Below are 27,302 nucleotides of genomic sequence, written 5' to 3'. Positions count from 1 at the left end.
TCCGATGGCGATCTTTTTTCCCGGTTACCCCGCACAAGAGATGGGACTTGGAAGTCACTAATCTAGCTTGCGTTATTAGATGAGATTGATGACGACAAGTCGATCAAATAAACTTTCTTAATGCTTCTAGAGGTGGTAAATTCCGAATCTAGGATTCTGGGCACTGAATTAAAGCTTGTGGGGGGCTGGACAATCTTCTTTGCTATCTTATTCCCGCTGCGTTACCCCGCAACGGCCAGAACTAGCAATGGAGCAATTCCGCGAACCAATTCCGTGGAACCGTCTGGACTATGATTTTCACGTGGGTATGCAGAGTCGCACAAGCATGGGCCTTGGAAAGAGTTCACTTCAATCTGTCATTCCATTGAGCACAAGCAACCACATCCGTCCTGTGCTTTGTTAATTGAATATCTCTTACCCATACGCAGCTACCCATACGCAGCTAAAGACGCAACCAGAGACATATTGCTATTTGATCATGGGTTCCATTGGAGGCCAACAGCCAGATTATGAAGTCCTCGTTATCGGGGCAGGCTTATCTGGATGTTATGCGTGCTATAGAATGCGCAAGCTGGGTGTGAAAGTCAAAGTTTTGGAAGCAGGTTCATCAGTCGGAGGCACCTGGTACTGGAGTAGGCGTCTTGACTGCTATTGTTTGACTTTTGGATTCTAATGACATTTAGATAGATACCCAGGTGCTCGATTTGACTGCGAGTCCTACTCATATGGATTTTTCTTTTCTCAAGAGCTTCTTGACGAATGGAAATGGTCAGAGCACTTCGCGCCGCAAGAGGAAACCGAAAAGTATATAAGATTCATTTGTGACAAGTATCAATTATGGAAAGATATGCAGTTCAACACCTCCGTCATAAAGGCGAACTGGGAGTCAGAGGCTCGTTGTTGGAAGTTGATAGACCAAGATGGACACGAATACACCTCGCGGTTTCTCATCACAGGTATCGGTCTTTTGAGCAATCCGACATTGCCAAATATTCCAGGAGTGCGAGATTTCAAAGGCCAAGCGTTTCACACTTCACGCTGGCCCAAGGACGTTGCCAATTTCGAGGGCAAGAATGTTGGAATAATAGGTGTTGGAGCAACTGCTATTCAGATTATTCCGGAGATTGCGAAGACAGTTAAAAATCTGACGGTATTTCAGCGGACACCAAACTGGGTGGGTATCCATTGATAAATCTCAAGAGTAATCGCTTACTCTGAAAGGCAATCCCACTTCATAACGCGAAAATAGGCGAGGAGGAGTGGGAGACGATTCGAAAAGGTTATCCCGAACTACTCAAGAAAATAGACGGCACACGGCTTAGCTTCATGCATGAAGGAATCAACGATTCGATATGGGATGCTACTCCAGAAGAAAGAGAGGCTTTCTGGGAATACATGTACGCCCAGCCAGGCTTCGGTTTCTGGGTCTCAAACTACAAAGAGACACTTGTTGATCGGAAAGCAAACGCTCTGGTTAGCGAGTTTGTTGCGAAGAAGATTAGACAACGTGTGAAAGATCCAGCAACGGCGGAGAAACTCATTCCGAAAACTTATGGTGGGCCAAGTGCCTCGAAGAATAACGAAATGATGCTGACATTCACAGGATTCGGACTTCGACGTGTGCCAATGGAGACGTTCTATTATGAAGCATACAATCAACCGAATGTCCACCTTGTAGACCTTCTTGAGACACCCATTGAGTGCATCACAGAAGATGGCCTCAAGACTTCCCGGGAGGATTTCAAGCTGGACATGATTATCTATGCGACAGGATTTTCTGCTAGTAAGAATCACATGATAAATACTCTGATATTCGGCTAACGTAGCATTCAGTCACTGGTGCTTTTGATGCCATTGATTTTCGTGGAATTGACAACCATGCTTTACTAGATGAATGGAAAGAAGGCCCCAGAACTTACTTGGGACTCACGGTGATTTTAATTCCTTCGTGGTGTGATGAAATTATACTGACTTCTACCAGGTGCAACACTTTCCAAACATGTTCATGTCCATTGGACCACATCAAGCATATGGAAATATTCCACGAAGCATCGAGTATGCCGTGGGGTGGATCTCTGATTGCATCGAGTACTTGAGAAATCACGATATTACCTACATTGAAGCCAAAGAGCAAGGAGTAAGTTCAACCCAAGCATCTCACAACGGCTAGTATTCTGAACAAACTAGATTGTCGAATGGACTAATCATGTCCACGATCTTGGGCAGGGATTGCTCAGCAACGAAGTTGATTCTTGGTTGACGGGCGTCAACAAAAATCTGGCTGGAAAGCAGAAGAGGATCATAGCTCGTTACAGCGGATCGGCGGTAGACTTTCGGAAATCATGCAATGCGGTAGCCAGCACCCATTACGACACTTTCAAGCTGTTGTAGATACAGGCGGCATTATACCGAGATACTCAGAGAGTGGACTCCAGGAAGTCAAGAAGGGGATGGATCGAAGCATGTAAGTTGATTGCTACATTCGTCACATCTCTGCTAATTCAAGGGCAGATCATTGTCGTGAAAACAAGCTAGAACTTGCAAGAGTGCTTGTAGTTGATATATGTGTAAGACATTGAAGTAATTGATGAATTTCCGCCGAAGTTCATGTACAGCCGAGGTTAGTTGGATGTGTAGCTATTCTCATCGACCACGGAAGCTCTGAACGTTCCCTTTTCAATGCATCATACACCCTCAAAGATGGGCACCATTCGTGGTACGCGGCGTCATGAAGCAGAATGAGGCTCAAATTCCGAACAGTTGACGAGAGCTAGTGCTGTCATTCTGGTTAGTTCAGACTTCAGCGCGTGGTCTGGACCGCTGGGTTGGAGTAGCGGCATATATGCTGACCGGGTCGGCGCAGCATTTGAGTCGTCTTTCGGTCATTGTCTTACATGATCGGTGCGTGCGAACAAAGACAAGATATCATCTTCTTTACTTGGCTTGCGATGTTGCAATTGGAGATCCTTGCATTGTCGTATGCTCGCACTTCCAAAAAAATGCCTGTAAGAATGCCGCACATTGTATTCGTGTTGGAAGAGGATTGCTAGAGATTGCAGCCATGAGCTGCTGTAGAAAGAATAATAGCCATGACGAAACAGTCTATTACACGGTCATACCTTTTGTTCTTATCTCCGAACTAAGCTGAGCGGGTACTATAGAGTATAGCCCCAGATTCTCAACGCCGGCGACATCACTATCTCTGGCTAGTACGAACTGAGTCTAGTTGGTAGCTGCGGAGATGCAATCTGAACATTATTCCATTTTCTTTGTTGCAATCCTTTTGATCATTCTACTTCCAGACCCTACCTATGTGGACTTTAGTCGTCTTCGTCTTTGGGTCCTTATTCAGGAAGGTGACAATAGCCTCAGGTCGCCCGGCGGACTCGATATGGAGAGCTAGATGCCACTGTGTGATTCGGTTTGCAAATTGCATCACCTAGAAACTCTTGGGATGACCTGATGATTGTTTACAAAGTATATACTTCAGTCTTGTCCACAGGATGGGAGCACCTGGTGCATCTTCCATTAGATCTCAGAAACATGACGCCTTCAGTCTTTCCTGTCAGATAAATAGGATTCGTTCTCTGAACAGAAGTTTACTCCTCCATTATCCTTGTTCGGTCCTCTCCAACATTATGGCTAGATGGAAGTACGGCCTAGCCCTCGGGCTCCATCTTCTGTCGACCTCATTTGCCAAACCAGTCGCATTTGAGGACGGAGATACTGGGAGCTTGCCTCAAGGCTATATACCCAATTTTGTGGCATCTGCGAATGAAAACACAGGAGACAACCCTTTAAAATTCACGCCAGAATCGCAAGACGCTATTGAAAGCTTTCCCTCTCCGGCAGCTGTCTCTGGTGTTGAGTCTCCAATCCCAGAGTCCCCATTGGATTCTTCACCCACCTCCTCGCCTCAAACTGCTCCCGGCACCGACGACTTTCTTACTCCAGAAGCTCGACACAACTCGGAATTGCAAGCATCTGCACCAAGTACTGTCGATTCGACCTCAGAACTCCAAAATGATCATTCTCCTCCCCACGCCGCATTGAAAGCACGTGACGGTACCTTCAATACTTCCACCAATCTAACAACGATCGACTGGAATACCGTGATTCCCCCATTCTTACAGATCACCAATTCCAGTGAAGAGCTGAACGACATCCCAGACGTTGATGCGTTTGAGTTCACGGCGGAGAATGTCAGAAAATCTGGCGTCGACACGTGGTACGCTGCATTCACGATGCATTACCAGACTGACCCGCGGTGGAAGGAGGATGAAGAGTCCAAATTTTTCGCTCGCCTCTTCCACAAAGACGCCGATTTCCAATGCGACCAAACCGTGACATGGTGCATGAGTGTACCCAGTAGGAATGATATTATTAAGTTGTGGCCGGGTCGAGAGAATCGGCGTTTGGCACAACGGGTATACTTCCACACCAGGAGGATGTCGATGATGCATAATAGAAGAAGGGCAGAATTGGTAAGATAAAATTCCTTGATTTATTTCTCTTACTCTAGCTGATTGCCTGTCTAGGAAGCTTTCGCAGTCGCCGAGTCGTACTTTCTGGGCCATGCACATGACATGATCAAAACTTTCACCAAGCAAGTCAGCCAGGATATGATCGCAATGTGCGGCGCCTTTCACAAATTGCTCGACCTTGGAATACAGGTCGCTGCGGCTATGGCAGGTGGTGCTGCCAGTTCATTGTCAACTGCTCTCACAGCAGAGGGCAGTTTGCTTGAGTGTTTTGCTTCTGTCAATCTCATATCAGGCAAGACATTCGACAATACTGGGCCCAAGATGGTAGACGGTGTGCTTAAGAAAACTATGCGAGATAGCTCTCTTGACGCAGCTAAGTTCGACTATTTTGGAATCTTGCAAAACGAGTTCAAAAGTATAGCAACTACTTTAGCAACGGATGCGACCAGAAAGACTTCACCTTTGACTGCAGGAAATTCGAGCTCGTCAGCAGATAATGAGAGCTCGCATCTTGATCCAGGCATGGGTACTGATCCTCTGTGCTCGTACTTGGGAGGTGACCAGAAAGATTTGAACGGCAGGAATGCTCACGCAATGAACGAAATCATTTCCGACTTCTTCCAAAAGGACAGACAGCAGATTCAGAACTTAGACGCCAGGATGTCCAGGGGTTGGATTCCTCAACCTGGTATGCCGTCCGCGATGGCCATTGATTTTGCTATGCACGACTGGTTTCACGAAGCACCTACCAATTCTACTGGAAGCCATTCTACCGAAAACCTTTCTACTGCAGTCTCACAAGAAGAGCAGCTAACACATCGACTCATGAAACACTTTATCGGCACAATTATGAGCGAGGACAATACTTATATGACGTGCATGCACGTCAAAGATGCGCAGCAACAATGCAACGAGGTCCCTAGAAAAGGAAAACCCAGTTGGTGGAACAGCTATCGGAAGTCTCAAATTTGCCCAGAGCCTGAGGCCGATCCAACACTTTCTGCACAGCGAGCCGATGGTTTCATACCACTGATTATCAGGATCACGTCGGAATCATGTCCGGCATTGACTCAATTGAGACGTGGAAGACGAAGACCTATCATCTAGTCATCAAGGATCTTCTTCACGAAGCTTGGGCATTCTACAAGAAATTCAAGAACAACGTCGGAAAGGTGGATTGGGCATCTGGTGATTTGTCTGGACCAACCTTTCACCTTCCGACTTGTGTGAGCGACCATCTGCATCTTCACGACATGAATCCGCTATGGAAAAGCTACCTCTCGAAGGATCCCTCTTATCTGCAATTCCCATTAATATGCGGAGACTGGCGCGCAATCGAGAGCGTTAATTTCATGAAAGAGATGAACCTCGCACCTGGTTCTAAGATTCATGCAGCAGTTGAAGGGATATCAGGAACCAAGCATCCGAACCAACTCTTCGTGGATATCATTCCTCGGGTAAGGAACATTCTTCCATGCATTAACGCTCTCTGCTGACTGGTTACCAAGCTCATCGCCGAGAGAAATATGTCTGCAGTGAGCTCATACCGAACTTTTTGCGCGAATGGGATTCGCCTTCCAGAAATGCAAGATATGAAAGGCGATTCATGGGTCATTAATCAACGCAGAGTACATACCGAGTTGGATCAAGATTGTAGTCTTGTTATAGATGCGACCAACAACATGACGGAACTTGAAGCTAACTTAGCCTTTTGTGACAACACGTTGAATCATACCGTCTTCGATAGACAGTGAAGCTGGCATAGGTTGCCTCAGACGATTTGGGTGAAGCCTTCTCATAAGAAACAGTGCGATAATTGGTTCAAGGGGAGGAGGAAAGCAGATGAAAAAGCGAAGAAGGAAGAAGAGAAAGCGGAGCAAAAGGCTCTGGAGGAAGAGGAGAAAGCATTGGAGGAGGACATAAAAAGAGTAATGGCGGAGGAGGAGAGAATTGAGGCAGAAGAAAAGAAGTGGAGAGAAGCAGAAGAGGAAGCGCAGAAGCTGTAATGAGGTTGCAAGTGTCCAAAAAGCGCAGGTATGGCTAAGGCAAGAACTTAGATTCGAAGAGCATCTGGTCAGACTCCAAACCTTTCAGGGCTTCTCGTGTTGGGCTTTCTTATTTTGTTGCTGGTGTTGGTGGACTTCGTTCTGTCGAGTTTATTAGCTGGATGCAGATGCCTTCCGCTTCTTGGAGGCTCTATTGAGTCACGTGGACGCAGATTGCGTGGAGAGTAATAATTGTTGAAAGTAATGCTTAATTTGGAAATCTTAGGGTAGAGATTTGGGCGGCTGACCAATAATGTTTAATAATGTCTGCAGCTTTTGCAATAATTGGACCTCTTTTCTGACCACTCACCGAAACTTTCATTTTCCAGACCAATCTCTCAGGTCTCATTCCTTGACTCCAGATCTGAGATTGCCATTGATCTGAAGTGACCTTCCTTTCGCAACTGCGCCCCGATGTTGATAAACTCCGGAGCTTCCCCAGTTGGCATTCAATTGAAAACTTCTACCATGAGAGGTTGAACCGTCGTACGTGTTGCTCTTATCGATATTGGTGAGGTTCTCACCATTGAACATTTATGTTCGGTGTCCTGCAGATGCTTGATGTTCCATATCTGTTCGAGACAACTTCAACTGGAAAAGGCGCAGCCACGTCCTGCTGATGCGGGATGAGAAGCTTCGACACGTCGGCAAGCTCTGAGAAGCGATTGACCGTTACAAGCACAAGGCTGCAACAGAATAAGATCTTTGAAGCAAGATTAGTGTCATCGCCTTGATTCCCGCAGCTGTTTATTCAACAACAATTGAGAGTCACGTGCCTTTCGTTGAACCAATAGGAATTATTCTCATCAAATTCCTCTTCGCTTTTCAGCGATATGCAGAGTGGATCTTTACTCTGTTGATTTATTCATCATAATTTGAAAGTATGGCATAAAATATCTTTCAAAGCCTGATGATGATATTTGGCAAGATTCAGACAGAGAGGCCAGGGCGAAGTCTCTCAAAAGAACATGTCATTTTCTGACAATGGCATGCAACTCAACAACGGCGGCAATCTCAATACTTGTAACAATCAATCCCCGACATTGGCCCATTCTTCTTCGTCAACGGACCGTCGTCCCGCACAGTAGCCTTGAAGCTTTCCCGACTTTCGCAACTTGACCTCGATTCATTTATCCAGAACAACTTCGAACCTCCAGCGTCAGACGGATCGAACTTGAATCTCTCACGATATAACTCTTCAGGGAGTCATAGCTCTAAAGCTTCCAATCCAGAGTCACAAATAGAAAAACAGAAGCGACGCTCAAAATGTTACAACTTCGCTCTAGGAACCTCAATCCTCATCAACATCGCAGCGATAATTATCGCAATCGTCATGATCGCAACTGCAAACCAAAACAACAACGACGAGTTGTGTCCACAGACCACAGCAATGACGAACTAATCGTCACAAGTGAGCAGCTCGTTCACGTTCAGAGCAGCGACGAAGGCCTCCCCCAGTAGATCTGCAATCGAAAGTGCACCACGAACTCATATCCGCTGAGTTGGAGTGATATAAAGCCTTCATTCTTCGCAGCAATAAGAAAGAGATTATCGTACAATATACTTAGTACACAGAGTGGACGAAGCTCTTCGATCATTGCCCATACTCATCCAAGAAATCCTCCAGTCTGCTGCCACGGACAGGCTTGATCTTCCTGCGATTCTTGTAACTCTGAGGTTCGCGAAGAGGGAGACCATGTGGACGACTGGAGATTAATCAGAGATCTTGAACGTTCAAAGAGAGTATGGAAAATGCGCTACCAACAGAAAGAGACAACTATTGTCCATATTCATCGAGAAAATCCCTTGGATTCTCTCCCTTACGAACAAAGATTCTCATGTATTTTGGATCACACAGCGCGAGCCCATTCGGACGGCTATTCAATTCCAAATCAGAGCCATTCCGGACTAACACTCAAGATTTAAGAAAGCACTCACTCGCTCTCAACCTTCTCTCTTGTCTTCGTCTTCTTCGCACCCTCCCACACTCTCTTATTCTCGAAAAACTTATAAGCAGGTGGATATATCGCACTCTCCGCACCACCCATCATCTTTTTTGCAGCCATGAAACGCCGCAACATGTCTGGTCTGGAGCCAACAGCTCGGCAGAAAGAGGCTTTGGTGAAGGGCTTCGGGTTCCCATCCTTGTCGACGTCGGCAGGATTCAGATTCTTGGGATTTTTGTTGTCTTTGCCAAGTAGAGCGTTGATTATCTGACGTACGGTGGAGCAAGTGTCGTAAATAGCGTCGGTGTCGAGGGTTACATCGAGGAAAGAGTTGTTGTTTGGCGGAGTCTGTAAAGTGGGGACATTGAGCTTGTTGGGCGACTTTTCAGTGAGTACTTTCGAATCGCTGGCTTTCGAGGAAGTTGAGGCTTTCTGGGAGGATGTTCTCTTCGTGCTTTTCGCTGCAGATGTAGTAGATGGTTTGTCGCCAGGCTTGATCGCGGGGTATGGCTCTGCGCGAGAGACGCTCGCTGCGCCAGATGAGCGACGAGAGGCTTTTGGCATTCTAATGAAGTGGTGAAGAAGTGCTGTTTCCTTGTTGATATAGTTCAGGCAGGCAATTTCGAAGAAAGTCGGAAGTAGTTGGTATTCAGAGGCAGGTAACGCGTCTCGCGTCGCCTTTATTTACATGATCGTCAACAATGACGTAGCCTGGTGCGAGACTATCTCCAAGAAATCCATTGACCAAAGACTCGTTCTATCAGCCATGATCCATCTCTTGGTAAATGAGATTGATTGTTTAAGAGATTATTTCGTTATCGGTGCTGTTTTGGCTAATATAAGTTTTAGTGACTGCTGTGGTTTAGTGCAACTCACCTCCTGTCCTAGTGGTGATGCGCGCTTCACAACGCTTCGTCATGCTCCTCGATCGTATATACTCTGCAAGTGCTCGCTACTTTGTCGAAAGTTATGTCTCCTAAACATGAAGTAAGTATTATTCTCGTACCCCTCGGTTTAATTGTCAATTCATGTTTCAAGTCGGAGTCGGAGTCAACTCCTGGCTAAGAGTCCGCAAAAAGCTCGAGTTCTCCTGTGCGAGCCACCATCCTGCTATGGACCGTCTTAAAATCAGTCTTCAAGAATTGTGTGTCTGGTATCAGTATATTTACACCGTCCACAGAAGAGGTATTAGCTTCGTTGTAGAATATGTAACCCCTCATTGTAAAGTCTTCTCTTAGAAACTTTCGAATCCTCGCTGATCCAAAGTAGATAATCCCACCACTGCGATGAGCACCTCATAATATCCCACTCTGTATTGGGACATTCTAGTGTCTATGATGTCGTCTTGTGGAGTCACTGGGTGATGGGATTTTATGGCCGTGGGATGATCGCAGGTTCATTCCCATGAAAGCTGCCCTGGCTGAGCTTTTTTCATCAAGGACACAGAGAAGTTGGCAAACGAAGATAAGACGCAGAAGCAAGGACAAGCCGAATTAAACATTGGGCCTCTTGTGGAGCTGTTCTGAAGCCAGGCAATGTCCAGCTCCTGGGGACGGACTTATGAGAACAAAAGTCTGCTGACGCGGCAAAAGGTCACATTTCACAGGGTAGCAGCATTCAATGTCCCATAACCCAAGGAACAATCCATCACTCTCCTATCAGCTAGAAAACATTGTGATTGATCATCAGAGAAACATTTCTTCAAACTAGAGAGTATGAACAGTCACGTGATAAGAGAAAGGTTGTGGAGCTACCTAGGTAAGCTCGTCCTTCTAGAAGACCGCTACCATATTTCACCTCGATTGTACCCGAACAACATCTTTCGAAACTTTAGTATTTCACTGATCTGACGTCCCGCCCACTCTGAGCCCTCAACATCAAAAGAGAGCTTTACAATGTCCGATCTTAACATCAAGAAGATCATTGACCGTCGTGTTCACAATCGTTTGGTACAGGAATATGACTCGGAAGTTCTCGTCCCCATCTTGATGATCGTAGGATCGACCATACTATGTGGTCAAGACATATATGTGAGTATGCCTGGCTTCGCAGCATCAGTTGTTCTAATACCATGTAGAAGAACTGGACCTTTGCACCTGACAGTGTAAACGATTGGTGGATTGTAGGTTTGGGATGGTTATTCACATTCGCCACGGGTGTGGTAAGCCTCAGAAGAGTTTTCATAGTCCAAAAAGAAGTCGAAAAAGAAGTTCAGCAAGAACTCGAAGGGCTTCCTACATTCGCCATCGAAAAAACACCATTGCTGCCACCAAACACCTTTCTTGGAGAAGAACTTGAGGAGAAGCTTCCAGCAAAGTGGTTCCAAAATCCGTACAAGAACGTAGCCAATGGTTGGTTTCATCATCCTAGTCATAACCAGCTTTGCAATTCCGGACAAGAGATACAGCACTCATTGATCCACCTGACGAAGATGGCTGGAAAACTGTGTTGTGTAAATGTAAGCAATTGGTCGAACAAATGGAAAGGTTTCTCTCGATCATTCCACCTCTGTACGCCAATTGTCCAACATCATTGAACAGGTGTGATGTCCAATAACAGATAGGCAAAAGCGCACACCTCTCTCTCTGCTGTTTGCTTCTACGTCCATTGATGCCAAATATCTAATAACAACTTACACCTCCCTGTTGCGCTCATGAGTTGTGACCCAGCATTTTTCGAATCTCGAAATAATATTTTTTGGCTCAATGATTTGTGCGTGAGTAGTTTGGGCCTGGTTCGCGAAGCTAAATTTCCATTCGACCTTATCTGAACCTACGCTCAAGTGATCACACGAATGTCCCAGAAAGGTTTATACAAATGAATGTGATCCATGTTGTCAAGCATAACCAGTTTTTGTCCAGAGCTTGGGTTTTCCCAAAAATTGGATGATTCATACGATGCCATCATGGCTTCGGATTTGGATTCAGCACTACTAAGCGGGTCCGCAGTCTTCCATTTCTTGTTGAACTGTGGGTAGCATATTAGCCCATCACTTCTGCATTAGTTCTGTATTGTCTTTTGGACTAAGCCTTTTTGTTTGAAAGCTTTTCTTTTTCCCGCAGTCCTTTCCAACTCACAATCATATCGCAACAGAGACTCAATTTATCAATCCTACTATCACATCAAAATGGCGTCGGAGTCCACGTTTCTCCAACAACCGGAGCCCGAGAGAGAAGACTATCGAGCTTCCAAACACATCCGCTGGTCCGAGGTTTATTCATACGTCATACCTTTGCCGCTCATGATCTGTGTTGTTTTGGTACGTACACCTAGTCATCTCACCTAGTTCAATAACCCTATTAATCTACTCTAGTATCCGATTTCAAACAGTATCCAAGAGAACAAAGAATACAAGAGGTTCATGGACTATTGGGTATTGTACCCGACAGCTGCAATTACTACGATTGATATGCTGTGGTTTTATTTCAGAGCCATCAAGCGCGCCTTACGGAATGATGAACTTGAGGAAAGTTTAGAAACGGAGAAGACTCCATTGCTCCCAGTTTCACGAAACTCGAAGGACTTCGAGGAAAGAATGAAGGATTCAACTGGGGGGTCTTTCAAGCCCTATTACTTTGTCCTCGTCATGATATCTATATACATGCTCTGTTCAATGCTCCTCATACTGAGGTGCATATTTCTCCCCATTCAGGAAGAACTCAACATAGCACTCGATACTGAGTGAGCAGTTGAGAGAGGACTAGAGGTTTCAAAGGGCTGGATGTCCTGAGAACTTTCTTCACGTATACCAATAGAATTTGTTCTTCCCCATCTTGCAAGACATCCTGCTCTTCAACTGGGCATGGCGGCTCTCAATCTTGCACTTTCGTTATCTCAATATTCGAAAGATATCACTCAAAGTTAAATGATGGTTTCACTGGAACCAATTTAATTGTATAACTCAGGGGATTTTGTAGAAAGTTAGCTCAATTTTATATTTGGTAAGTTGAGGGTCGGACGTTCGAACAAGGGCCCAGCAATCTCATCTTTCAAATCCTCATGTACTCACACCGGCCCTGTTCATATTTTCAAACAATGTTTTTGAATTTGATGTGGTTGTGCGCAAAGAGTTTGGGGCCGGATCGTGGAGCTAATTTTGTATTTAACCTCATCTAAATCTGGGCTCAAGTGACCACACGTTCGATGGAAGCACCAACCACCCAGAAATTATGATGCATCCTTCTCTCCAAGGGGTCCGCAATTGTTCTCCAATTCATTCGGCCTCGCGAAAACAAATCCAGGGGCCATCCTCCTAAAGCGAAACGTAAAAAGGGTTAGCGAGCACGTGAGCTTACCGCCGCCAAGCAATGTGGCACCATCTGGGATCCACTAGAACGTACTCGAGTAGGTGAGATACAAGTATGCTAAAGAGCTTCTTCTATCGTCATCATGGTTTATTGGAGTTCGACATGAAGAGAACCTTTTGCTCTCTGTCATATTCTCTCCGTTTACCTACCTACTTGCACTCCAAGCTCCTTTGATCCGTGAATCTCGGACCGGTCAACTATGGAACAAAGTCTCGGCATGCTCCACTGGGCACGTCCGTATCCACTGCCGACCCACTGACGCGACCGAAGCCGTAACAGGTTATCCGAAATGCTTGTGTGATCTACGGCCCCTGTGTCATTGTTTGTGGATTCAATTTTTGTTTGAGAATGTCAAAAATCGGACGATGTCTAGAACTATAAGGTGGTAACCGTCCACCGTCCAAACCCTTTCTCGCATTTTTGCTAATTCGTTCGTTTCTTGCTTCCTTTGCAGCCGGCCTGATATCTTTTGACATTTAATCTTCGTTTCATTCATCCTGGTGCTGTGCACATTATATGACCTCTCCTTCAAGACAACATGCCTTCTCTCAAACAACTGCTTTGCGTTGCACCGGCTCTGTTGGCGGTAGCATATAGCCAAGGAGTTATCCTCAGTGCCCAAGGAACAAAGGGATCTGTTGCCAGTCTGCCTCTTCAAGTTTCACTGACACAGTCGGATGCCAACATCATCAATTCACAAGAGATTGCGGAGAACGCGGTGAATGAGTGTGGAAGGACTTTACTTGCTGGCAACATCGACATTGGGGAGAACACGGAAGATCAGTTATTAAACAAGACGGTCACTTCAGTCACCAAGGGCAGCACTGTATCCGTTACATTGAACCAAGTGAATGCGGATGGCGCTGGTAAGTCCAGCAGGCTGAGCTCTTCTTTTATCAGGAGGAGAGACGCTAATAGGTTGTGTTATGCAGGTCCTTATACTTGCGATCTCGACCCAACTGGCAATGCGGATGGTACCTCTGGTCAACTAAACCTCACCATGACAGAGAAAGATGCAGGGGATGGTACTACGACGCTTACTCTTACTATGCCTAGCGATCTGGCATGCATTGGATGTAAGTCGAAGACATAGCTGCGTCTTCATGTTCTTCACTAACCCGTATCTAGCTTCTGCTGGAAATGTTTGCACCGTCCGCTGTTTCAACACTGCAGCTGCCGGTCCTTTCGGTGGATGCTTTGCTGTACAACAGACCGATACAACTGCCAGCGTCAACCAGGCAGCAACCATCACCACCGCCCAGACACTCGAGGGCATTCAAGCTCAGATTGAGGTCAACCAAAAAGACTTGGGGGCTGCCATCAAGGCCAACGCAGAAGCTGCAACCACCAGCGAGCAAGGAGTCGATGCCGTCAACGAAATTCTTAGCATCGACAGCACTGCTTCCGCGACAGCTGGAGCCGCGGAGGCAACAAGCGCCGCCAACGCAAAGGCTGCTGGCTCCACAACTTCTGCTACCAGTGCAAAGGCAAGCAAAGCTGCTGCTGCTGCCGCCGCCAAGGCAAAGGGTGCCAAGGATGGCAACGGGAAGAATGGACGTCGTGGAGCTAGAGTATTCATTTCTTGAGTTGTGTGACCTCTATGAAGAGAAGAACAGTCCGTCAAACAAGCAACCTTGATTTCAATACCGTGTATATATACAGGAGCGAAGATATAATCTACTAGGTGCGAAGCGAATTGGTTTGGTGTATGAGTGTGTTATTGATGACAAGCTTATTGCTTGGTTGCTGTGAAGCATGTTCTTGTTCCGGATGCCCGGTCTCCACCGTTTTGTCTTACGACTTTGAATTGTTTCGCGCAACGGTAGTTGTTGTTTCAAGCGGTGCAGCTTGACTGCTGATCTGAAACATGGGTCCCGTTTCTATCCATCCAACGAGGACGGGGGTAGATCCGAAGCGAGAAGCAAAAGGGTTACCGATCACGTGGACTATCTTCTGTCTTCAAGCAGGTTGGAAAAGACAAATACGGAGTAGCTATCTCAACGCATGGAGAACTTTTTCTTCTTTCGAAGGACCATTGCAGTAATATGTAGCGCAGAACAGGGCAACCAAGCTTTCGTTGTCCCAAGCTTTATTTATTGATACAAAGTCTTGTGGGCGCGACACTTCTGATCCGAGGAGAGAATTCATGTTCACGATAACACAAAGATCAGGCAGCGATCGCTTAGTGTTCCGAAGATATCGGGACATCCAAAAAGAGCGGTGATTGCATTTCATGAGCTGGATCATTGACGCGCAAGTTTGCTGACTTCACACAACTGGGTGGAAGACCTGAGAACAATATCACCATATAGATGATGTTAGGAACACGTATCAGGGTTATGATGACGTTCATGGCACGAAGTGAAGGACCGGAATCCCAGTCAAGAAGAAAGGGGTAGCGAGCACGTGATCATCCTGCTCCAATTAACCGCAGCCTGGCTTCGCCTCAATCCTGCAGGACTAGGCAGCAAGGCTGTAGCACTTGTCCAAACACCAACTTCTGTTGGCTCTGTGCACTGTGTTCTATTTGTTATACTGTGTCCTCAACATAGGCCTATCTCTCCCAACTTCGACTTTCTTCAAATTGAATTCTGCTTAGTACTCTTCATTACAATCACCTTCAAGGATCAAGCACAATGCGTTCGACGTACCTGCTCCTTTTTTTGGGCATCATAGTCCCACAAAGCTCATGTGGAACATCTCAGCAACCTCTAAATGAAGGGGCCAATCGCCAATACTATATTTGCGATGGCTGTGTTCCGAGAGAGCTGGTTCTAGCACCCGGGGTTGGATTTGATCTGTCGTCTCCATACGGGTAAACATTCTTGTTTGAGGTTTCATAACTAAACTGACATATTCCAGCACTGCAGCTATCCGCTACTATAATGGAACAGTGGTTGACATTGGCCGTGTTCGTGAAGTTGGATCCCAAACCAGCCTCGATGCAGGCTGACAGTGCAATTGCAGGTTGAAGGATCACCAGAGTACAAGGACTTCATGGCCAGACTTTCAGCACCATATAAACAATATGGGTATATCCACAAATGTGTCATGTCATTTTCTATCCGCTGAACTCTGTACAGACCACCATTTCGTACACCTCTTGATCGAGTGGAATACGATCTCGACCAAGCAAAGCGCCGATTACGTAGACTACAGAAACTACCATCTACAGAAGACATCTCGACGTTGCATGTGATGTTATCAAAAATGCGGTATCTTGTCATGCAGGAGCTTCATATGCTGCCCCGGAAAATTGTTCTCAGCCTACCGTACATGCCGAACTTTCAACCTGAGGACCTAGCAGAAGCAATGGAGCTCGCAGATTTGACTCCACTGGAGAGTTTTAGGCACTTTGGAGACAGCCTGGACAATACGAAAGCAGCACTAGCGGGCATGGGTACAGGTATCTGTGAGCACTGGCAAGATATTCAGAAGTGTGACGAAGAGCAAGATCGCTTCAAGATAAAACAGACCCTCGCCTTGACGTACACTTATGATGAGTTAGTCGTTGAGACTTTCTTGATGATTAATCCGTATCACTTCATACGTGTTGAACGATCTCGATTCCCAGATCTATCTTATGGTACTTGGGATACGGACAGAACGAATACTACGTACTGGGACACGATTGGTAGGAAAGTGGTTGAGACTGCCAAGAAGAGGAACACTTTGCCATGGCCTGTTGAGGAACTGGTTCTTATGGGTGAATACGCAGAAGAGAAGAGATTTCTAGACTCCATCTGGAAAGCGCTAGGCGGCTCAATGGATGTCCAGAAACTGTGGGCACCGCTGCAAAGACCGAAATTCAGTGCCGAGTTTATCGCTGCTAGAGGGGCTGCAGAAATGGCCAAGAGGTGGCTGGGTGAGACATGGGGGTGCGTTGAGGGAGATTGGTGCGAAGGAAATCGTGATTAACTGTGATAGAATCGACTTTAGCTCACAATCAAGAGATAATTGTTTAGAATCCAAGAACCTATCTTCGACTTGGACATTGTATGTCATAGGGTGGTAGCTCGAAGAACACGTATTGCAATAACCCAGACAAAGTAATCAGTTCAATTAATTTAATTGTGCTTTTGACAAGGTGTATCATTCTCATGTGAGGAGTTACTTTTGATGATTAGGAGGGCTGCGTACGTGTTCGCGACTACTGATTGGAAAATGAAGACGGCCCCTCATCATCGCACCTTCCACAACACCGTGATCTGGACTCGAATTTATTTCTGTCCCCATCATGAGCGAAAACTGTTTCAACAATCATAGCATACGCATTTCTATATACACGGCTCATGATATCAATAGCATTCAAGTGCCCTCGAAGACTTCCAGGTTCATCGAAGAAATATGCCTCTCCAGCCTCGAAAACCGATCCCGCAATTCTTACCTTCTGATGGGACGAAGCACGAATCTACAACTTCGAATGGCTGTCCTCAGGACGATTCTGCCACGCACGCGAGCAACGGGACCAGTAATGTCGACTCGATCTATTTGACGGTTGGATTCGCAATACCCCACGGAGAAACGCTCGAAATATCAGGCACGCTAGAACTGGAAACTGACGATGAGAAGCCTTATCACATGACACCAAGGCCTGGCACCAGTGACTGGTATGAGCAGGGTACGGAGAATGTAAAGCATACGTTGGCGGATATGATGATTGGATATGGCTGGCTGCCTAGTGTTGACTACAACGACAAGAAGTTCTGTCTCCCATTCTCGAAACTCATCATCATGATAGGAACGATCAAAATACAATGGGGTTTCCCTATATCAAGAGCGGAACAAACATTTCTAAGCCATGTGCTGATACCATTTTCTCGAGCTGATGAGAAGAGCTGCGGTGAAGGTAGTGAAGAGGTTCAGACGCTTTTCTCTGCCGGGTGGAAATCAATTCTACACCTCAAAGCCACAGCGGAGAGATGCTCCAGGAAGAGTCGAGCGCAAGATACGGAAGCGGGTGTGAGAGGAAGTCCAGGGGGATCTCAGAAGTCAAGAAACTGGGAGACTAGCGGGATAGCGAAACTGTTTCAAGACATGGTGCTCACAGAAGAGTACAAGAACACGGAAAAATTAAAGGATGCGGAGGTTGAAGATCTCTGCTTGGTATTTCGAGAAATGGAAAGCATATACCACAGGAGCCCTATCCCGACTAAAGCTGACCAAGATCATGAAGTTCGTTTCAGAACACCAACAAGATCGGAATTGGCAAGACAAGCATACGAAAGATCGCGGTTATCAAGTAGTGATGAGGACGAGAACCATAATGGAGAAGTTGGGATATCGGCAATAACAGAACTACCAGAATCCAACACCGCCAGCCATAAGGAGGATCAGTGTTGCGATGCAAGAATGGAGAAGCAGGAGTTGAGAGGGGAGGCAGAGGTGCAACACAGCTGTGATGATGATGAAGAGGAAAGCGGCACAGAAGGTGGAAAACCTGCACAGGCAGAAAATACGAGGATTCAGTACTGCAGTGACGATGAAGAAGTTAAAGATGCAGGCGTAGCGATGGGAGAGCCTGCATCGGCCGAGAAGGGAGAGTTACAAGAGCCACAAGAGCCGAGAAGTCATGGCGATGAAGCTGGAGAGGAAACATCGGCCGAGCAAAAAGGCGCCCAGTATTCCTCTGATGACGAGGATGAGGAGAGTAGCACCATACTTAGACAACAACCCTACGATAAGAAAGTGTGGGAATACTACAGCGATGACGACGACGAGGAGGATGGAGGTGTAGCAATCAGGAACGTGCGCACTCTTTACGAGGAGCTAGCAGAGAAGCACGAAGAAATGAAGGAGTATTTGGGTGGGAAATATTGGAGAATTTCAAAGTTTGCCGAGCAGTGGATGGGGGAAGATGGCCGTCTAGAGATGTTGCGTGCGCAAGCGAAAAGTAGCGTTCGGAAGAGCAGTGGTTAGAAGGTCCAGCATTAGGTACTCGTGATGGAAGTCGGCCTGAGAATAGAATAACAAAACAATATTTTAATTCAGCATGGTTGGATCCGATATGCCCAATATGAATAACGTGAGCTTCCTATCTTTGGAATCATCGACATCTAACTTCATTGTGGCAGCGAAAGGCCACCTCTTGATTTCCGCCAAGTGAACTTTGCTTGAAGATGGAATTTCAAAAATTGTTATGTACGGCAAGGCTCCACTGTACGAAGCATCGAAGGGAACCGAACATCACTCGGTCTGTTAGGTTGGAAGGGTGGGACCTGAAGAATGACACATATATAAAGACATACGCACCAGTCCGATACGCTAGTTTCAAAGTAGCTGGGACTAGGGGAACTTCTAGTATAGAATCTCACTGTCGCCAATGCGACAACCAATAAGGACCGGAGATGGATATCATGAGTAGTAAAATCGATAGTTCAATACTAGAATAACCTCCTCGATCGTAAAAGGGAATAGATTGATGACGTTGAGAAGCTGCAAAGGGGTACCAATTCTTAAGCGAGTTTTCCTCAAATTTCTAGGAAGGTAGTGACATGGCATTGCTTTACGATGAACTTTAAGAAACACAGCTCGCAGGACCTTGAAGCATATGGTAGATTCGGAACTGTGGGATGTCATTCTTGTGTTCTTCGATAGAAGAATGATAGAATGAGCTTTCGAAACGGGCCGTTCCTAGTGTCGCCCACACACGCGAAAAGATGAAGTAAGTCAGTGAAAGACCCACCTATGGAGATTGTGGGTTCAATAATACACTTGCAAGCGTCCGGCGTAATAAAAACCTTGGAGCCGAAACCACACTTCGCTGCTGGTGTGATCAGAGCAGTTTATATCTTAAGAAAAGGACACTCCCATCCGTGACACTTCTTCTTCTCGGCATACAACGCAATTCTGGCAGCGAGTAATCTGTGATTTGCATGAGCAAGATTGAACGACCTCTTTGCTGGATCGAAAATCTTTTAGACAGACAAGCATTGGCCCTAGGACATTGGCAGAGGGAAATCGTTCTCGAGGAAGATTGGAGGATATCATCATCGACTCGGACCAACACACGCTCGAAAAGATCTAAATAACTTCAACTGGAACCTTGCGCGATATATCAATCCGCAATCATGGATCTCGCCCAGCTTGACGCAGGTTGGCATTGGATCATCGACTTTACGAACTACCACCCAACGACCACTGCTCACGCCGACTTGCCTGCGGATTTCGAGCTTGGAATAATTCGCGGAAACGTCATCATCCAAGGCATACATAGCACAGCATCCCTTCGCCTTTCCATTGATATCCAACACCTCTACCCCGATACTCAGTTCTATGTTAAGCATAGTAAGAATCATAACCTCAAACTTATCCGCAATGTTGCGCAAGACACTTGTACACTCAAAGTCGGTTCAATTAGTATCGTAGAAGGCGAAATGTTTACGTTGGATTTCGGAATCGCCGAGGCAGGAAATCCGAGTCTATGGACGGATCCAGGAGCAGGTTTCCTTCGCAGTCAATTTGAGAATGCTACCTGCCGACACGCAGCTTCGGGGGTTGGAAGCCAGGACCGCAACGTAAAGGGTGGCAAGGGAAAAGGCAGGGCCGTTGATGCAGACAAGCAAGCAGACAATGGAACCGAAAACGGCGAGGCAAAATCGGACATCAAGGGTAAAGGAAAGGCGATTGATACCAACGGAGAGACGTCGGAACAAGCAAACGATGGAAACCGGCGCGAAAACCCTAGGACTACCCATGGTCCTCGTCGCTCGCGTCTTCTCAGCTTCGATGAAATTCGATGAAGCCCGGTACTGGGATATCATTGATAACAGACCCAGGCTCTCACGGCCCAGTTCTCCAGTGTACGAGGGGTTCAACCCCGCCAACTCCTGCGCCAACTCCGTCTTGGCCAATGAATCCCTACTGCCCTCTCCTCGCAGCACGAACACTCCGTCCCCCACGATTCCACACGAGGACAGTCTAACACTAGCCGAGCAATCGCAAGAGCAACGTCACAATGAGCAGTGGCGCAGAGTACAGCAAGATGAGGGTGAGAGACACAGGTCAACAGTATGGACGATACGGTATGAACTTCATGCAGTCTACCAGGGAAGATTCCCCACTCCTGTAGACGAAGATCGTGTTGGACAGGCGCGGATTGCCGCTGGGCAAGCACATGCAAGGCAGTTTACTGCTAATTTGAATAGAGCAAACTCCTTCGCGCCTTCAGATGCCGCCTCCGGCGGAGTAGCAGGTCCATCTCGATCCAGCCCAAGTCCAACCGACGCAGGGACATCTCGCCCTCCTTCCCGCCCAAGTACTCCCACAAGACCGTCCCAAGCAGTTCCATCTCATCGCAGCCCAAGTTCGACCAACGCACGGAGATTTCGCTTTCCCTACGGCTCACCTGCACATGTTCCCACAAGACCATCTCAACCAGGACCCTCGCGAACACGCCGATCTCCTGCTGGTGGAAGTTCGACCCAAGCAAGGACGTATCACTCTCGATACGGCTCATCTGCAAACGCTCCCACTAGATCGTTTCATGGAGGACCCTGGCGAGCAGGACCGTCTCAAGCAGGACCGTCTCAAGCAGGACCGTCTCAAGCAGGACCGTCTCAAGCAGGACCGTCTCAAGCAGGACCGTCTCAAACAAGACCCTCACGAGCACGCCCATTTCGATCCCGTTCCGGTCCACCGGCAAACGCACCAACTGAACCTCTCGCTATGCGACCGAATAGGTCGAGCGCACGTCACAGTGAGAGTCGGCGTGAACAGGGGGATGTCGGAAAGGGGAAGGAGAGGGAGAGGGACGGCGACACCGAGGATGAGGGTGAAGAGTAGGTAGCGTCGTTGGCGTGGGACGAGTGGGTGAGTCCGTCGGCGCTGGCGAATGTGGATTTGGTGTCAGGCGTTCGGGACGGAAAGGAAGGCGTCTTGGGATTGGAGTTCGGCGGTTTGAAAGTTGAAGGCTGGTGTGCGGTGTGTGGTGTTCGAATGGAGTTCTGGAACCTCTAGTTGGGTGGTGTTGGGTCGTGCTTGGCGTTTGGATGGTTTCGTTGTTGTTTTTGAAATGCCATAACCTAAACGAAGGATGATGGCTGAAGTGGCGTTTTTGATATTTATAGATGATTTCTATAGACATTGAAGTATGATGGATGGGGAAATGTTACCAGCTTCATCATGGAAGACCTGGGCGCTGGCACAGGCCGGATCGCATAGTACCTACGAAGCGCAGCATGATATAGCAATTTGAGAATATGGACACACTTGTGACCTTCAGACAGAACGTATCCGCCTCATCGTGACCCAACTTGATCATTGTGCCCTGGGGCTTTGTGTATTGAGAGTTTCATTCCTAACCAGGCCTATCGCCTATTTCGATGAGTAGGGAAGCGCTCCAACCATGCCTAATATCCCATGTTCATCATATAACTTCAAATAGTCGACATCATCTTAAAAGCCCGTAGGCTATCATGCAGAAATAGAAAGAAAAGGAATGAGGAGATCCAACTCATGCCGCCGTATAGAAGCGCACTCATGCTATGCTCTCCAGTCTATCATGCCGAACTCAACCCAATCAGCCACACCGAAGCCGTAGAAGGTGCCGTCAGCGACATTGGCCGCATGCCATTGTCGAGAGAACCAGGATGCAAAGCCTGCGATGCCACCAACAAGGCCCAGAACACTCAGTGCTTTCAGGATAGCCCATCCCTTCCTCTTAAAATTCTCGTTCATCATCAGCAGACCTAGAGGATCCCGTGTATCCAGCATATCTCGCATGTCCTGCTGCATCTCTCTCCGTCTACTATACGTTCCCTGTTTTACAAGCACGCCTGATGCCTGATCAAACGCTGGATTGTCCCTCCTTGCCTGGGAGATTGGAACGAGGGTACCATCTTGCACGCATTCTCCTAGACGCTCCGTAAGCCAGACCGCTCTCTCACCTCGTGCTTTGGCCTCGTATTCCAAGCGTTCTTTCTGGAGAGCCCTTTGAAGATCCGCGGCCCAATTCGCAAGCCGTACTTGCGCGATTCGCTCTTCACGCTGGGTATGATCGGTGATTCTAGCAAGAGCATAAGAAGTCGTAGCTCCTACTGGGGCTGTCAAGACTTGTGAAGTGGACGGCGATGGCAGAGACAGGGGCCTGTACAATGATTGTGGTCGCGAGAGAGGTGTCGATGCGGACTGCCAGGCCAAGAACTTCTTCGCTGCAGAATGCCGAAGCCAGGAAATTGCATCACGTTCAAATATCTGCGAGACCAATGGCTGAAGTTCGGACTGTATAAGTGGTTGAACATAGTCCGGTGACATTAAAAGACTAGCTTCCATGTTATCATCGTCCTTAGACGGTGTTGTTGATACAGCATATGGTGCTGAGGGATATGATAAGAACTGGGAGGCCTCTTGTGAGACGCCGAAGTGGAAGGGGCGGATATTGTTTGCGCTAAATTCGCTGAGAATATGCTCCTTCAATGATGAGATTGCTTCAGCGGAATGAGTATCTGCTCGTGCGATCAAGGGTATGACATTAGTAACATTCGATAGGCGTTTGAGATATTCGATGTCCACTGGCTTGATTCCTGCGCGGCATTAGTCAAGTCCATATGTTCTCACTTCGATATCTTACTGTTCAGGATCACATATAATACAAGATCAACCTGAGGTCCACCATTTCCGCTGAACATGTTCACCATCTCTGACTCGCTCAGACCTTCAAAGGAAGAAGCTTTTTTGAAATGAGACTCTATGTAATCGACAACCGGTGTAATGCATTCCAAACACTGCAGATGTTAGTAGAGCCATAGGGAAGTACCAAGTGCTGCTTACTGATGTCTTGTTACCATAACCTGGGGTATCAACAAAGCATAAATTTCGTTCTAGAACCGAGTCACCCATACTTTTCCTCCTTCGAAGTATTCTACTCTCTTCTAGATCGGACCACCATGGCGGATACGCTCTTGTACTCGCGTACACTTCTGTGATTTGTGATGTAGATTGCATGTCCGCACTTCCGCTCCTTGACTTGCTCTTCGAGTTCTTTCGGCGTGGGTCCTGTACGGATATAGCCGTCGCAGAGATTGGGTCGACATGAACGATGTCTTCACAGATTTGGACAATAGCTTTGATAAGTGATGTCTTACCGACGCCTGGACACGGTCAGTACAAGAATATACATCGTCACGAGCACCACTTACCAGAATCTCCAGCAACCAGTACCTTCAATCTGCCCATATTCTTGCCCTTTTCTGTAAAAGGTCGTCGACTCGGCATTTTTATACTTGGCATAACTAACTGAGGAGCACTTCCACTGTCTACCAGCACAGGTCCCATATCCCTGTCTTCCTCCCCGCTTGATACAATGGCCTGACTAACAATATCATCCATATCCGAGCCCGCATCAGAATGTCTGCGCGAGCGCGGACTACTCATGGTAGAAGGAGGACCAGCAGAGAACGATAAAGGTGTAAATGGTCTAGAGATCGTGGCTTGAGAGGATCGGCGTTGATGGGAGGGAGATGCATTCCGACTGAAGTCACTTGTTGATCCGAGTGACGGCGAACCTGATTCTTCCAGATCTTCTTCGGACTTTCTCGACATCAGCTGTCCTAAATTCTTCTTCCAATTATGCCTAGCTGATCGAAGTCGCTCTTCGGAATCGTCACTATCTTGAGCTAATGAGCTTATCGTAGTTTCAAGACTCTCAACACCGTAAGCGTTGGACTTCGAGATCTCTCGTTGCTTGGGAAGGATCGTAGGTGAATGAGATTGTGATGCTTCCATGCTCTTCTCGTCTGCGAGGAAGTAGGTCATCTGCGGAGCTTGATGTCTTGTTGCAAGAGAAGTTACGTCGTTATCCAAGCTGCCACTTCGCGGACGCCCTGCCAAGGCGTCGTCTCCAGGTAAGGGACGCATCTTGTAACGAGATAGTTGTTCATGGAAGTATCGAGCGTATCATGAAGGTTATATCATGTTTGAATGTCGAGTCTGTTAATGAGTGAACTTGTACAGTTCCAAGCTTTCAAATGTTGTCAGACATTTGGTCACTCGTACCCCGCCGTTCCTATCCCCGAGAATCCCACCTAGCCTGATTCGGAAGATTGATAAACACATTCAGGCCACCACTAAATAGACGCTGGCGCTTTACTTAAGCGCTCTCTTCACCAATCCGAGGATGACTTACTGCCCCACCCTACATGAGCAGCGACAACTTCTCCAATAAAGAGCACCATTTTGCGACGATCCCCTCCCTCTTGCTTTGTAGAAGTTTACCCAACTTGCTACACTCTCTTCACCACGGCTTCATTACACTCGTCGAAGGACGCGTTGGATATCTTGAAGAGCATCAGCACTCCTGCCTCGGTCCTTTTCGATCCTAAATACACAACCCGACAACGGCCTTCGCCTTCACCCCCATTCCGAACTTTCCCTCCTTCTCCCGCCCTCGCCAGAGCCTTCTTCTCAGTCCCAAGCACAATCAGCGTACGAAATCTAGACGATACCGAACCGCCAGTTGAGATGGATAAGAGACACCCAAGTTCGTTCCAACAGTTGGAGAAGCTGGGAGAGGGGACTTATGCCACTGTGAGTAACAGGACCCCACTGCGCGTGCAACATGGAAGGAGCATGCCCTAGGAACACACCTTTGCGCCTGGGCTTTCATGTTTCCCAAACACAAGACTAATCTCACCAGGTCTTCAAAGGTCGAAATCGACAGACGGGCGAATTGGTGGCACTGAAGGAAATCCACCTCGACTCGGAAGAAGGCACACCCTCTACCGCAATTCGAGAGATTTCGTTGATGAAGGAGTTGAAGCACGAAAACATCGTCAGCCTACATGATGTTATCCATACAGAAAATAAGCTCATGCTGGTCTTCGAATATATGGACAAAGACTTGAAGAAGTACATGGACACTCAAGGCGACCGAGGAGCATTACCGCCGACCGTTATCAAATCCTTCATGCACCAACTTCTACAAGGCATTGACTTCTGCCATACGAATCGAGTCCTTCACCGCGATCTCAAACCACAAAACCTCCTTATCAACAATAAGGGCCAATTGAAGCTGGCAGATTTCGGTCTTGCGCGAGCTTTCGGCATTCCCGTAAATACCTTCTCTAACGAAGTCGTTACGCTCTGGTATCGTGCTCCTGATGTTTTGCTTGGATCCCGAACCTACAACACCAGTATTGATATCTGGTCCGCTGGCTGCATCATGGCAGAAATGTACACAGGCCGACCTCTTTTCCCCGGAACAACCAACGAGGATCAACTCGTACGCATCTTCCGCATCATGGGCACGCCCTCTGAGCGCACTTGGCCTGGAATCTCGCAGTACTCGGAATACAAGCAGAACTTCCAGATGTACGCTACACAAGATCTACGAGTCATCCTACCACAAATTGATTCCAGTGGTATTGATCTTTTGCAGCGAATGCTGCAACTGAGACCAGAGTTGAGAATCAGTGCTCATGACGCTCTTCAACACCCATGGTTCAATGATCTGGTTGGGCAAGGGCAAATGAGACCTCCTCAACATCAGGGTGCAGCAATGATGCAGCAAAGAGGATATGCACAACAAGGTGTCGTGGCTCAGGGCGGCTACGAGTATTGATTCAGTTGACGTTGGGTTGGATGGTACAATGGTGGTTCTTGGTTCACGGTTGATTGATACCTGGGAGTGCATTGATGGCGTTCCGGTGGTGGTATGGCAGATAGCGTTCCTTTACTTTGGCGGGTAGTGATAATGATCAATGGTTTACGAATCCCTTCCTCCTATATCCTTTGCCTGAAGCATGCTCCAGTTAGTGACAAAGTTCTGCTGCTTCGCTACGTTATGTTGCAAGTGGCACCTTGGCATCGAGTCATTTCTCACGATACCTCGTCTATCCTTTATGTCATGTCTGCGCCATCTCTTGTTTCTTCTCCTCTCGTGCGAGTCATACCCTCACCTCACCTCCTTTGCCTCGTCGATTAGATATCGAGTCACGATCACTCTATTAACGAATTTTGATTCCAATGCTGCAAGTCGCATGCACCGCAGAGTGATAGCGGTGTCTCGTGCTGCTTTTCGTTGCGTGTCGCACTTTGACATAAATTGTGGGGTTTCGGGAAGAGGCGTCTTTTTTGATTCGGTGGGGAGGGCTTGGTGGTTGTTTACGTAGAGTTGGTGGCTTGATGTGCTAAAAGGTGTTGGGGATTGAGAAGTGTGCGATTTTGATTCAAAGAGTAGGATTTTTGGTTGTTTTGGATATAGCGACGGTGGCACTGATGAGCTAGAAGCAAAAATAAGACACCTGAAGCTCATGACGCATTTCTTTGTTATGGTCTGGATTTTTTGCGGGTAAGAAGAAGAGCACGGAGATGCTTCCAGTGTTGGTCACTTTCTAGATGCTGGAGATTCACGTACTGATTGTCAGGCAAAACTCCGGACAATGGGAACAAAGTTTGTTGCACGACGATTGGGCTCAATGTTCTTGCTCTGTGCCCAATAACGGAGATAGTGGAGTCAATGTCAACGTGGAGCAATGCTTGATTGAGTCTCCACCATCAGTAAGGCTACAGGTGGTATATACA

At 47.2% G+C, this 27,302-nt stretch overlaps 11 protein-coding genes across 11 annotated transcripts; 9 read left to right on the top strand and 2 right to left on the bottom strand.

Annotated features, from left to right (window-relative positions):
• Positions 1-382: 382 nt before the first annotated feature.
• LY89DRAFT_705173 (FAD/NAD(P)-binding domain-containing protein) lies at positions 383-2,582 on the top strand. The gene is made up of 8 exons (XM_018217434.1): positions 383-632; positions 684-1,174; positions 1,222-1,555; positions 1,604-1,783; positions 1,834-1,931; positions 1,982-2,137; positions 2,188-2,464; positions 2,512-2,582. The coding sequence occupies exons 1-7, from the start codon at positions 479-481 to the stop codon at positions 2,389-2,391; spliced, it is 1,617 nt and encodes a 538-aa protein (XP_018075799.1). The 5' UTR covers positions 383-478; the 3' UTR covers positions 2,392-2,464; positions 2,512-2,582.
• Positions 2,583-3,638: 1,056 nt separating this feature from the next.
• LY89DRAFT_770828 (uncharacterized protein) lies at positions 3,639-6,490 on the top strand (the record flags this gene model as incomplete). Its single annotated transcript, XM_018221869.1, has 5 exons — positions 3,639-4,484; positions 4,539-5,541; positions 5,592-5,941; positions 5,993-6,019; positions 6,260-6,490. 5 exons carry the CDS (start codon positions 3,639-3,641, stop codon positions 6,488-6,490), a joined length of 2,457 nt encoding a protein of 818 aa, XP_018075798.1.
• A 1,633-nt stretch (positions 6,491-8,123) lies between these two features.
• On the bottom strand, positions 8,124-9,039 carry LY89DRAFT_665871 (uncharacterized protein; the record flags this gene model as incomplete). Its single annotated transcript, XM_018212877.1, has 2 exons — positions 8,124-8,235; positions 8,468-9,039. 2 exons carry the CDS (start codon positions 9,037-9,039, stop codon positions 8,124-8,126), a joined length of 684 nt encoding a protein of 227 aa, XP_018075797.1.
• Positions 9,040-10,370: 1,331 nt separating this feature from the next.
• On the top strand, positions 10,371-11,021 carry LY89DRAFT_665870 (uncharacterized protein; the record flags this gene model as incomplete). Its single annotated transcript, XM_018212876.1, has 3 exons — positions 10,371-10,505; positions 10,556-10,933; positions 11,016-11,021. The coding sequence occupies 3 exons, from the start codon at positions 10,371-10,373 to the stop codon at positions 11,019-11,021; spliced, it is 519 nt and encodes a 172-aa protein (XP_018075796.1).
• A 581-nt stretch (positions 11,022-11,602) lies between these two features.
• On the top strand, positions 11,603-12,160 carry LY89DRAFT_730219 (uncharacterized protein; the record flags this gene model as incomplete). The annotated part of the gene is made up of 2 exons (XM_018219453.1): positions 11,603-11,734; positions 11,789-12,160. The coding sequence occupies 2 exons, from the start codon at positions 11,603-11,605 to the stop codon at positions 12,158-12,160; spliced, it is 504 nt and encodes a 167-aa protein (XP_018075795.1).
• Positions 12,161-13,320: 1,160 nt separating this feature from the next.
• On the top strand, positions 13,321-14,368 carry LY89DRAFT_577416 (uncharacterized protein; the record flags this gene model as incomplete). The annotated part of the gene is made up of 3 exons (XM_018208891.1): positions 13,321-13,648; positions 13,715-13,858; positions 13,911-14,368. 3 exons carry the CDS (start codon positions 13,321-13,323, stop codon positions 14,366-14,368), a joined length of 930 nt encoding a protein of 309 aa, XP_018075794.1.
• Positions 14,369-15,337: 969 nt separating this feature from the next.
• On the top strand, positions 15,338-16,714 carry LY89DRAFT_778968 (uncharacterized protein). Its single transcript, XM_018222259.1, has 4 exons — positions 15,338-15,597; positions 15,645-15,693; positions 15,750-15,814; positions 15,866-16,714. Exons 1-4 carry the CDS (start codon positions 15,419-15,421, stop codon positions 16,698-16,700), a joined length of 1,128 nt encoding a protein of 375 aa, XP_018075793.1. The 5' UTR covers positions 15,338-15,418; the 3' UTR covers positions 16,701-16,714.
• Positions 16,715-17,129: 415 nt separating this feature from the next.
• On the top strand, positions 17,130-18,701 carry LY89DRAFT_770823 (uncharacterized protein; the record flags this gene model as incomplete). The annotated part of the gene is made up of 1 exon (XM_018221868.1): positions 17,130-18,701. The coding sequence occupies one exon, from the start codon at positions 17,130-17,132 to the stop codon at positions 18,699-18,701; it is 1,572 nt and encodes a 523-aa protein (XP_018075792.1).
• Positions 18,702-20,207: 1,506 nt separating this feature from the next.
• LY89DRAFT_434877 (uncharacterized protein) lies at positions 20,208-22,046 on the top strand. The gene has a single exon (XM_018207500.1). The coding sequence runs from the start codon at positions 20,334-20,336 to the stop codon at positions 21,564-21,566; it is 1,233 nt and encodes a 410-aa protein (XP_018075791.1). The 5' UTR covers positions 20,208-20,333; the 3' UTR covers positions 21,567-22,046.
• A 3-nt stretch (positions 22,047-22,049) lies between these two features.
• On the bottom strand, positions 22,050-25,050 carry LY89DRAFT_778966 (uncharacterized protein). The gene is made up of 4 exons (XM_018222258.1): positions 23,921-25,050; positions 23,553-23,872; positions 23,353-23,506; positions 22,050-23,305 (listed from the first exon to the last, which is right to left on the bottom strand). Exons 1-4 carry the CDS (start codon positions 24,636-24,638, stop codon positions 22,266-22,268), a joined length of 2,232 nt encoding a protein of 743 aa, XP_018075790.1. The 5' UTR covers positions 24,639-25,050; the 3' UTR covers positions 22,050-22,265.
• On the top strand, positions 24,941-26,431 carry LY89DRAFT_433659 (Pkinase-domain-containing protein). Its single transcript, XM_018207498.1, has 2 exons — positions 24,941-25,307; positions 25,417-26,431. The coding sequence occupies exons 1-2, from the start codon at positions 25,242-25,244 to the stop codon at positions 26,338-26,340; spliced, it is 990 nt and encodes a 329-aa protein (XP_018075789.1). The 5' UTR covers positions 24,941-25,241; the 3' UTR covers positions 26,341-26,431.
• Positions 26,432-27,302: the final 871 nt, after the last annotated feature.

The sequence above is a fragment of the Mollisia scopiformis genome, assembly GCF_001500285.1.
Source record: "Mollisia scopiformis unplaced genomic scaffold LY89scaffold_5, whole genome shotgun sequence".
Taxonomy (NCBI): Eukaryota; Fungi; Ascomycota; class Leotiomycetes; order Helotiales; family Mollisiaceae; genus Mollisia; species Mollisia scopiformis.
The sequence above is the reverse complement of the archived record's forward strand: the minus strand, read 5'-3'. Positions and strand labels throughout refer to the sequence as shown.

Bases quoted from the DNA above. Each gene is read 5' to 3' on its own strand.
- LY89DRAFT_433659 (XM_018207498.1), top strand. From the start codon at position 25,242: ATGGATAAGAGACACCCAAGTTCGTTCCAACAGTTGGAGAAGCTGGGA. The intron at 25,308-25,416 runs GTGAGTAACAGG...TAATCTCACCAG, and splicing joins GAGAGGGGACTTATGCCACT to GTCTTCAAAGGTCGAAATCG.
- LY89DRAFT_778966 (XM_018222258.1), bottom strand. From the start codon at position 24,638: ATGCGTCCCTTACCTGGAGACGACGCCTTGGCAGGGCGTCCGCGAAGT. The intron at 23,507-23,552 runs GTAAGCAGCACT...TAACATCTGCAG, and splicing joins GTTATGGTAACAAGACATCA to TGTTTGGAATGCATTACACC. The intron at 23,306-23,352 runs GTAAGATATCGA...AATGCCGCGCAG, and splicing joins ATTATATGTGATCCTGAACA to GAATCAAGCCAGTGGACATC.
- LY89DRAFT_778968 (XM_018222259.1), top strand. From the start codon at position 15,419: ATGCGTTCGACGTACCTGCTCCTTTTTTTGGGCATCATAGTCCCACAA. The intron at 15,598-15,644 runs GTAAACATTCTT...GACATATTCCAG, and splicing joins GATCTGTCGTCTCCATACGG to CACTGCAGCTATCCGCTACT. The intron at 15,694-15,749 runs GTTCGTGAAGTT...GTGCAATTGCAG, and splicing joins CAGTGGTTGACATTGGCCGT to GTTGAAGGATCACCAGAGTA.
- LY89DRAFT_705173 (XM_018217434.1), top strand. From the start codon at position 479: ATGGGTTCCATTGGAGGCCAACAGCCAGATTATGAAGTCCTCGTTATC. The intron at 1,175-1,221 runs GTGGGTATCCAT...TTACTCTGAAAG, and splicing joins TTCAGCGGACACCAAACTGG to GCAATCCCACTTCATAACGC. The intron at 2,138-2,187 runs GTAAGTTCAACC...TGAACAAACTAG, and splicing joins TTGAAGCCAAAGAGCAAGGA to ATTGTCGAATGGACTAATCA.
- LY89DRAFT_434877 (XM_018207500.1), top strand. From the start codon at position 20,334: ATGCAGACAAGCAAGCAGACAATGGAACCGAAAACGGCGAGGCAAAAT.